The sequence below is a fragment of the Castor canadensis genome, chromosome 7, assembly GCF_047511655.1.
Source record: "Castor canadensis chromosome 7, mCasCan1.hap1v2, whole genome shotgun sequence".
Lineage (NCBI taxonomy): Eukaryota > Metazoa > Chordata > Mammalia > Rodentia > Castoridae > Castor > Castor canadensis.
The window spans coordinates 134,913,839-134,924,285 of NC_133392.1; the positions used below are offsets into that span (position 1 = coordinate 134,913,839).

Genomic DNA, 10,447 nt, shown 5'->3' on the forward strand with positions numbered 1-10,447 from the left:
TTAGAAATTGTGCTCATTTTCTTCATGTCTAGTTGACATTTCTAAGGCTGTAATACACTTGCTCTGAGGGTTCCCGTTTGAAGCCATTCACCAATGTAGTGAAAATAAAGCCCCTCAGCTCTTATTCCTCCATCCACTCCATTGGCACTTGGATGGGACTTCAGTTCCTCCAAAATCTGACCCTGTTGTGTGTCTACAGAAATAGTAGGTAAGGTCTACAGAAGCATGCAGATTAGTGTTTCTTTTGTACTGGTAAGGAGTAACTTGGGATAAAAGCATACAAATCTTGTGAGAAAAGTATTTTAATAATGATAGTATACAGGTCTGGGCTTTAAAATATGAGGGAAAAGCTCTAGTGACTTCTGTCTCAATTCACTGAGTTTGTTAAATGAGCCCATTAGGATATGCATGCATTACTATTGAAGAGTCATGGAACCAGCAGATCTCAAGGAAGAATTCTTTCCCAGGAAGATGTCAACAGGAGCAAGCCACCTTAGTGAAGACTTAAGATTCCTCAGGATACTGGATGAGGGTCAAAGCTGTGACTTCCAGTTTGAGGTTAGAGTACTGGGGTGTGTTTGACTCAGAACACAGCTTTTCTTATGAGTTCTTCCAGTGATCCCTAGAACCCTGACCAGGACAGATGTCAGAACAAAGTTCTGCCAAGGAATGAGTCCCTTCTTGCGCCTCTTTGGGGGAACGTGAGCACTTGTCATTCCAGCTGAGTGGATATGCCTCCAACTAGTGCCTTCTTACAAACGGTACTTGTGAAACTTGACTGAATGGTGGACATCCAGCTTGCTGCCCTAGCCCACCCTGGCTGCCCTGAATAAAGATTTATATTGCTAACTCAGTCTTCTTAGTCTATGAAGGCTGTCTTCTGGCCCACAGCCTGATGACTAGTAATTGGAACTGCATGTGAGACGTGGTTACATCCCCAGCTGTTAATTAAACAGCTAATGGGGGAGGGGTGGAGTCAGGGTTTGATGCTCTGCAGAACAAAGGGAACAAATGGTGTAGGTGGTTGGGGAGGAGCTGAGGCGTGGACAGCTCACAAAGGACACTGGGACTTGTATTCCTTCCTAGCAAGCATTTACTTTTTCCAAAGCTGTGGGTTTGCCTCTGCCAGTTTCCTAACCTAGGCAGGCAAACTGAGGAGGAAGGGATCCCACTAAGTAGGTGGGGGGGATACAATGATGCAGTATAAAACCAAAACTCCAAAATGAGTTATTAAAACTTGCATTGGAGTAGGGATGAAAATGGAGGGTAAGGCCAGAGAAGCCTGAGTTAGGGTACAAGATGACCTGAACCAAATACTTGGCCAGAAGTGGGTGGAATGGAGTGATCATGGTTGAGAAGTTGCTTCTTAACACTATTGAGTTGACAGATGCCCAGCTTGACAAGTAAGTTGCATGCTGAGACTCAGGGTTATGCCAGCTTTCATTGTCCAACCAGAAGCCTGGCTGCCAGATCCAGGGTGTTTCACGACACTGGGGCAATACCGTTACTTCCGACAAATACGTAGGTGGTGATCAGGGGAGGGGATGGCTTGTTCACTCAGGAAACTAGCTTTTTATTACAAAGGGCTTGTGATAGGGTAGTAGTGCTCGCTGAGGCCCATGTGGAAATTATCACTTCTTTGGTGCAATAATGCCTTCCAGTTGGGCCTGAAAAACAAAAACAAACTCCATTAATACTTGCAGCCTAACGCATAGCTGAGAGGTGATAAAAGTCTGGAAAGAAAATCCAAATGCCAATCGGGTTCTTTTCCCCCTCCCATCCCAACTCCATGTTGTCTAGATTAGCTGGTTTCTGCCTTGGTAGCCCTGCTACATTAGAGAGACTGGAGCTGTCCTCATTCCCATGCAACAATAGCTCAGTGTATAACGTAAAGCATTAAAAAGGAAATTAAATGAAAGTTGTTGAAATAGTAGTTTTTCATTGCTCAGATTTTAGACCTGAATATGTCTGTTAAGTTAAACATTTGGCTGGCTGGTTTAGGATCCTCGGAGCTCTGCTGAGACCAGAGGTTTTGGAAATAGCAAATTATCAGCCACTGAGACAACTTGACACCCAATTAGAGAAAATTGCTACCAGTAAGCAGGGAACTGTCCATCTTCTACGTAAAGCTTAAGTCACTTGGGAGTTATTTACTCTGCTCCTCTGGCAGCCAGAGCAATAATTTACTATTATGGTATGTGAACAGATCTTTAAGTAGTTCTATCCTGGGATCTGCAAACACTGCTTTATTTGCAGTGCGGCTTCGAGCCAATAAAAATAACTCACTTGTAAAGAATCCTTCACCCTGGGGATCACAAGTTTGTCTTTGAATATTAGAAAGATGCTAAAGTTTCCGCTTTGCTCGTGTTGCTAATACCATAAGGGAAACTGAGAAACTGGGACTTAGGACAAAGGAATATAGCAGATAAAGGGATATGGCAGGGAAGCAGCTTCAGAAGCTGCTGAGTAAACGTTGCAGCTGACTTTGTGTCTAGCTGTTCTTTGTTTCTGTTAAATGCTTCACCCTCCATTGGCAGTTAATACAAAGCTATACTTTAAGCTGGGCACCGATGGCTCACACTTGTAATCCTAGCTACTCAGGAGGCAAAGATCAGGAGGATCTCGGTTCTAAGCTAGCCTGGGCAAATAGTTCATGAGACCCTATCGCAAAAAAAACCTTCACAAAAAAGGGATGGTGGATTGGATCAAGGTGTAGGCCCTGAGTTAAAACCCAGTACTGCAAAAAAAGAAAATGGCCATAGTTTTGGTTTGTAGAGCCAAGATGCCTGTCAATCTCAAGACTGTAAGGAGGTTAGGGCCACGGGAGGAAGCTTGCTCAAACCTCAGCAAGCACCAGAACCTCCTGAGGCCTTAGGACAAATGGCTAGACCCAGCCCCATGGTTTCTGTTCAGCCTGTCTGGAGTGGGCTGCTAATCTGTGATAAGGATGATGCTGGTCTGCGGCTCAGCCTTGGAGAGCTGGCAGCCTGGCCTGCCAATCAGCCCTTTTCACCAGTCCTCCTCCCTCCCAGCGTCAGCTCAGTTGGCTAAATGTGTGCCACAGCAAGTGGGCTGAGGAAAACCACCTACAGCTGTGTTCCTCTGACTACATGCCTGCAGGAAGCTCCCCATTCCAAGAGGTTTTTCCTCAGGAGCTTTCCTGCCTGCCCATCCATTCTTCCTGCTCCTCTGCTTCTTCCCCAGACACTGGACACCAGGGGGAGAGTACACGTCTGTCAGAGCCTACAGAAGGCTCCAAAGACCAGCATCAAGAGGGAAAGCAGCTCCATATTCTGCCATAACTTCTCCTTCCAGGGGAAAAAATTCCCCACTGGAGAGTCAGGTTGAGGCGTCACAGAGGAGATAAAGAGGTTACGGTTGAGAATAGAGCCTCTCTACAGCCAGAGGAATGGAGAACTTGAGTAAGGAGCCCTCACCTACCGCCAAAGTCAGGCTCCCTTTACTCCTCGGCAGTGCATGTGGACCAACATTAAGAAGCCATAGGTAGCCAGGTGCCGGTGGCTCACACCTATAATCCTAGCTACTTAAGAGGCAGAGATCATCGAAGCCAGTCCCTGGCAAATAGTTGGTGAGACCCTATCTCAAAAACACCCAAAACAAAGTAGGACTGGTGGAATGGCTCAAGTGGTAGAGCACCCACCTAGCAAACCCCAGTACCACAAACAAAAAAAAACATGGGTGGAGGTGAATGCTGGTGGCTACTTGGAAGGCAAAATGGGGAGGATTGAGGTTCGAAGCCCACCCTTACATTTGTTGATCGACCTCCATCTCTAGAATAACCAGAAAAAAATGGACTGGAGGTGTGGCTCAAGTGGTAGAGCACCTGCTTTGCAAGTGTGAAGCCCTGAGTTCAAATCCCAGCCCCACCAAAATGAAAAAAGAAAGTCATGGGTGAAAAAGGACCTAAAGATCTGGCCTGTGGAGCCAGGCCAGGAGCCCGAGCTGTGGTGGGGCACCTCTGCCTGCGCCTGCACCTCCATTACCTTCAGCTGCTGATTTGTACGCTTTAGGAACTGAATCTCCTCATTGTGCTTCTTCTCCTCCACCTGTCGCCTCTCACTCTCCCGCTTCTCTGTGGCCTCACATTTCGCCTTCTGCTCATTCACTTGCCTCTCCAAATCTCTCTTTTCTGTCTCCAAATCTGCAATCTGAGGACAGAATGCCCAGTCATCCTGGGCTGTTGCCAAGTTGGCAGATAGTTTGATGGTCTGGGTAAGGGGAGACTTGGGACACAGCTGTCCAACCCAAGACATTGCCAGGGTATGTACTGCCACCCAGTGGGAGGTCAGTGACTGGCATGAAGTGTCCTTAGACAAGACCACCAGGCTGGCCTTTAAGCCTGAGCAAGAGTCCTCACTGAGGTGCAGGTCCAGAGTCACCAATGTGAGGAAGTCACCCTATGGGTCAGAATTCAGTGCTGCAATGACAACCACATTCCCTGAGATTGACAGAGGGGTCTCAGAATAATGGTCATGGTAAATCCCACTCACTTTCCTCTCCATGTCTGACTTTCCCTGTTCAGCCTGCAGTGCCTTCCTCATGCCAAAGGCCACACTGCTCTCGTACAAGGTCTGGTAGGCAGCGATGGTCATGCGGATCTCATCCCGGACTCGCAGCAACAGCAACCCCCTCTCCGCACAGTTGATGGTCACCTCCCGTATCAGCTCATCTGATGTGCACACAAGATCGGAAATGGCAGGGGCAAGGGGACATGCACCTTGTCTATGGAAAACCACCCTTTCTCTTGGGAATGGCTCTAGGATGTGTTCTTACTTGGAGACAGGTTTCAGAGAAGACCCAAGAAGACTGGCCATACATACAGCCATGCCTCTGAATTCAGCACGAGGTGGGCAGCGTGCAGTTAGCATGCCTGGCCAGAGCAGAGAGAGACTAGAGCCCCAGGTTTGTTTGTAGGGTCTAGTCTAGCTTGCCTACATCTCTCCTCCATAAACACTGATAATGGAGAACAAACCACACACATACCAAGTCAGAGGAGCAAGCATGCAGTTGCCTGAGAGTTTGGAGATGGTCTGCAGATCAGAGTCCTTAGGGCCAGTGAGACTGGGCTGGAGGACAACCATGGACACCAGCACTCAAGGGAGCACATCTTAAATCCCTTGTGTCTACTGAGTAATAACAAATAACTGCAATATTTTTCTAGACTGAGGGCCAAATGTTGATAGATGTATATGTAGAACATTAACTTTTTTCTGACTAAAAATTAAGCACATGCTTATTAAAGAAATATTTAAAAAACAAATATTTAAAATGAAAGTTCTTGGCTTACTCCAAACATCTGAGAAAGGAATAAGGTACCCAGATGGTCAGGAATAGTGACTGGCAGGTGGGGGAGGAGGTTCTGGGAGGAGAAGGGGTACATTTAGTAGTTACTGAGTAGGTCAGGCAGGAGGAGAAGCAATGATTCCAGGATGGGGTGATCTTCAGCTTTGGGGTGCTCAAGGTTTGGATCTGTATTGAAGGAGAAGGGAAGGAGGCAGGCGGATGTGTAGTGACCACCCCATTGGGCACACTCACCAAAGCATTGAGAGTAGAGCTCCCTGCGGACAGGGCAGATGCCTGTCTCCCTGGCCTGTCGCTGCTGTAGCTTCAAGTCCAGCTGCTCCTGGAGGTGCACAACATCCATCCTGGTGCTGGGGGTGCTGGACACCTGCTGGATCCATAGCTGTGTGTCTTCCACCCACTCCCTGTGGAACAGACACAGTCAGGCTGAGCAGAGCCCATGATCATAAAGCGTCCTCCAGACTTGAGCAGAGAGGGCCCTTTGAACTTTTGGCCCGAGCAAGAGTGAGGGGAGCTCTGCCAACATCTGACCAGAACATTCATCCGTCTTTTACTTGGATCAGACTTTTTTTGGGGGGATGGGTGATAATAGGGTTTGAACTCAGGGCCTCATGCTTGCTAGGCAAGCGCTCTACCACTTGAGCCACTCCACCGGCCCTCCTCTTCCACTTGGGGTGTGGGCTCCAAAGCCACACCCATTATGCTGCTTCCACAGGGACCCTACATTGGGGCTGGGTAGGTGTATGGGCCTTCTCCACTCTCCACAGATCCTCCATGAAATCATCATCCACTGTTCTAGATCTCACCCTGCTAGCATTGAAAACAGACTGCGGTCCTGCTGCTTGATCTGAACAGAAGGCCCTGTGGGAATTTCCATCTGATTTTGGGGGTAACAGACAGAGGATTCCATAAATCTTGTCTAAGTCAGAAGGAAGCATATGTGTTTTGGGAGTGGGGAGTGTCTTGAATCCATGTGTGTACACAGGCTTCCCATAATGAACCTCGTGCTGGAGGGATGGCCAGGTTCCAGAGTAACAAGAGAGCTTGAGAACAGACTGCCATGGGGAAAGGACTTCTGTGCCTGGTGGAAGGGAATCAACTAACAAATTGCCACCCCTCCCCCATCTCAGAGGCGATCACAGTCTCTGTTTCTCTGTCACAGCCTTAAAAATTGTGCTGTTGATTTATTACAGACAAACAGTTGAAAGGGATGTCTGTGTTAAATGTAGCTGCAGAGGCAAAGCCGGGTACAGGGAGCATGTTAGGCAGGAGCTCGTTTATACAAGGTCCCCCAGGAAGACAGGGAGGAAGGCCTGAGTGGAGAAATGGTGAGAACCAGAGAGATCCTGAGGGGAGAGCATCCTTGGCAGTGAGAACAGTCAAGGTAGGAGAGTCAATGAGGTGTTCAGAAATGATGAGCAGAAGCCCCTGTGGCTTTAGCACAGTGAACAAGATGGAAAGTACCAGGCAATGAGCGCAGGGACATGTCATGGCCAGATCATGCCATGTCTTCCAGGCATTCTAAGAACTTTGTACTTTAGTCTGAGTGAGGAGGGAAGTCATTGCAAGGTTCCTGGTAGACTGACCTGGTCTGACTGACAGTCAAGGGACTGTATGGAGAATAGAGTAGAAGAGCAAAGAACAGAAGCAGGGTTTTCAGACAGGAGGCCACTGTAGTAGTGCAGGTGGCAAACAGACTGGGAACAAGATGGCAGAGGCAGTAGTGAACAGTGATTGGATTTTTTGAAATCAAAAAATTTTGTCGAAGGATAGGAAACATGGCAGAGATTAAAAGCAATGAAAGGGCCTGATGTGATATTGCACAGCTATAATCCTAGCATTCAGGAGTCAAAAGCAGGAGGGTCTTAACTTTGAGCCAGCCTGGGCCACATAGCCATAATCTATCTCAAAACAAACAAACAAAAAAGCGATAAAAGGTGGCCTGAGTCCCTATTTTGAAAAACACTGGGATGGGAGAAAGTAGCAGAACACATCGTCTGGAGTTTAGGGGAGAGGATGGCGCTGGAAACACACATTTGGGAGACATCAACAGATAAATGGCACCTAAGGTCATGAGCTTGACTGAGAACACTTAAGAAATGATGGCAGATTGAGAAGAGGTTTTCTGTCACCAGGAAACCTTCACCCAGGATCTGGAGGAAACCCCCACCCAGGATCTGGAGGAAACCCCAGTCAGACACAAGGGCAAACAGCCTCTCCCCCCTCCTCAGTTCAGGGACACAAATGCCTAAGCCTTCTCCCCTGTCTCTACTTTTTTACCTTGGGGGCAGGATGGCATTCAAGATTTCTTCTGCCTGCTTGGTAGGATCTGGGACACAGGAAGTTGAGGCAAGCTTGCCCTTGGGCGGCTGTGGGACTGGACCCGAGGGTCCAGGCTGCTGGGGGCTGACTTTCAGTGGTCGAGCCTGAGAAGGGACAGGTGAGGACAGGAGATGATTCAGTTACTCAGCACCACATATCCCGGCCCTCTGAAATATTCCATTTCCTGTATATTTTGCCCCATTCCCAGCCTGCTTTCCTCATCTGTCTTCCCAGCAGAAATGCCCAAGAGCAGAAGAAGTCCACAAAAGGTTTATGGTCCCAACTGAATGGCTGAACAGATGTTTCTGACATGAGTGCTCTCACGCCTCGAGTGATGGGGAAATCACTACCTGATCTAACTTAGACACCACTATCATAAATAACAGAGCCCCATCCTTCTTCCCAGTGACTTACTTCTCATCCTAAATCTGTCCTCTGGGTTCACACCACCATCTGGACTCCTTGTATTACCCTTCACCCTCTTTTGTCATCCCAATTTCCTTTACTGTCAATCGCTGTAATCCCTTTCCCTTGAGATTCCCAAACCGCAGTGGTGGGGGGTGGGGGTGGGGGGGTGGAGAATGTGTCTTTCTGCATCAGAGCTTCCAGGCTCCCCCCACCCCCTGAGACCTGGCCTTACCTTGGGGCCCCGTTTCTCCGTATTCCGGCTCACCAGCACAGGGGTGTCATACTTGAGCAGAGAGTCCGCAGGGGGGATCATGGCTGCAGCAGGGGTAGCAGCTCAGCAGCTGCCCCTCCAGTCGCTGCCTTGTTTGCCGTCACCATGGAAACCCCCTCTCCCTGACCTTTGGCGGGGCGGGGCTTCGAAGAGAGGCGGGGCCAGCAGCGCGCGTGTTTCCTTCTGCGCAGCCTGAGCCAAAAGCTCTTGCGCTTGGCTTCTTAAACCAGATGGTCCAGGCGCTGTGACAAGAAGGGAAAACTGGGGTTCGAATCCCTGCGCTGAGTCTAGTTCACGATGTGAATGAGGTGGGTAAATCACCTTTGCTAAGCCCTAGTTTTGTAACTTGCAAAACGGGAGTCATCTCCTGACTCATCAGAGAAGGGTGGAGGATGATTTTCAAAGGAAGGCATCTGGTTTTCTTTTTCTTTTTCTTTTCTTTCTTCCTTTCCTTCCTTCCTCCCTCCCTCTCTCCCTCCCTCCTTCCCTCCTTCCTTCCTTCCTTCCTTCCAGCTAGGATCTCGCTTTCATTTTGTCCAGGCTGGCCTCGAACCTCCAAATTCCTGATCTCTGCCTCTTGAGTAGTTAGGATTACAGGTGTGAGCCACAGTGCTTTTTTAAGTATTAAAAAAAAAAGGATCACCGGTTTCCTGGTCCCCTTGCATTCTCCAATATGCAGTCTTTCTCTTCTCTTCTCTACAAATAAAATCTTTCCGACCTCTGCAAAAAAAAAAAAAAAAAAAAATCAGACGGAGAGCCAGATGTGACAGTGCAGACTTGTAATCCCAGCACTTGGGAGGTGGAGGCAGGAGAATCAAAAATTTGAGGCCAACTGGGTGCCGGTGGCTCACGCCTGTAATTGGATTCTAGCTACTCAGGAGGCAGAGATCAGGATGATCGTTGTTCAAAGCCGGGCTGGGCAAATAGTTTTTGAGAACCAATCTCAAAAAACCCATCACACACACACACAAAGGACTGGTGGAGCGGATCAAGGTGTAGGCTCTGAATTCAAAACCCAGTACCACAAAAAAAAAAGTTTGAGGCCAGCCTAGGCTACATAGTGAAAGCCTGTCATAAATAAGTAAACAAATAGGAATAAAAGTTATAGAGGGAATGAAAAAAATCAAAGTACAATAGATTTTTACTTAACAAAGACCAGGCTTATAAACTATACTCTGGGGGCCAGGTGGACCTGATAATCATTTGTATATTGTAATTCTTTAAACCTACCCTGGCCATGACATGCCCTCAGCTCTGTAGGCTGGACCTACAGATAGAAATTTCTTACAGGTAATCTCAATAGATACTCAAACCCAAAGGCTAATATTGTCCTTCTCATTGTGGAGATCTGCTTTCAGTCCATTGAAAGTCTATTCCTTTCCTGGGCTGGAGGTGTGGCTCAAGTAATAGAGTGCATGCCTAGCAAGTGGGAGACCATCAGTTCAAACCCCAGAACCACCAGAAAAAAACATATTCCTTTCCTAATAAACTTTATTATTACTTTCATTATATTTATGTCTTGCCTGAATTCTTCCCGCATTGGACACTTGAATGAATCAAAGCTGTGTCGACCTTCTTGTAACAGACATACCACAATGAAATCTTTGACTTTGCACAACTAATATACAATAATTCAAAAATTAATGGAAAATGACAACATATCATAAAGATAAGGAAATGAAGGGGAAAAAAATACTGATTTGCCCATGGGTTACTACGTAAGATACCTATGATTTCATTTCTTGATAGAACAATAATGTCGCCATTTTGTGAATCGGCCAAAATGGCAGCCCCCGCCCTTAAACAAATTCCCGCGCTCTAAGGCAGCCCCACCCCTACCAGAGACTACTGCGCATGCCCTAACCGCCTTACCCTCCCCCTTCTATAAAAGCCACTGCTCGCCTAGGTTCTGGGCTGCGCCATCTTTTCCCCGGCCACCCTGGCAGTTTGGGCCTGCCATTAAACTTTGCTCTATGGACGTGAGACTTTTCTCGTGAGCTTTCTTTGAGAGCGGCGTTTTTCCTAACATTTCTGATCTTTCTTTCCTTTGCGTTTACAAACTTAAATGTAATGTAGTTGGGAACCATTTTGTATTCTTATGGTATTTTCCATACATCATGTAGT

At 47.5% G+C, this 10,447-nt stretch overlaps 1 protein-coding gene across 1 annotated transcript; it reads right to left on the reverse strand.

Annotated features, from left to right (window-relative positions):
- Position 1: 1 nt before the first annotated feature.
- Positions 2-8,464, reverse strand: Dnali1 (dynein axonemal light intermediate chain 1). Its single transcript, XM_020178679.2, has 6 exons — positions 8,285-8,464; positions 7,603-7,748; positions 5,557-5,726; positions 4,512-4,690; positions 4,005-4,169; positions 2-1,667 (listed from the first exon to the last, which is right to left on the reverse strand). The coding sequence occupies exons 1-6, from the start codon at positions 8,363-8,365 to the stop codon at positions 1,632-1,634; spliced, it is 777 nt and encodes a 258-aa protein (XP_020034268.2). The 5' UTR covers positions 8,366-8,464; the 3' UTR covers positions 2-1,631.
- Positions 8,465-10,447: the final 1,983 nt, after the last annotated feature.

Coding starts and splice junctions, on each gene's coding strand:
- Dnali1 (XM_020178679.2), bottom strand. CDS start 8,365: ATGATCCCCCCTGCGGACTCTCTGCTCAAGTATGACACCCCTGTGCTG. Junction 5,727..7,602: donor AATGCCATCCTGCCCCCAAG/GTAAAAAAGTAG, acceptor TCTGTTCCACAG/GGAGTGGGTGGAAGACACAC. Junction 4,691..5,556: donor GCTCTACTCTCAATGCTTTG/GTGAGTGTGCCC, acceptor TGTGCACATCAG/ATGAGCTGATACGGGAGGTG.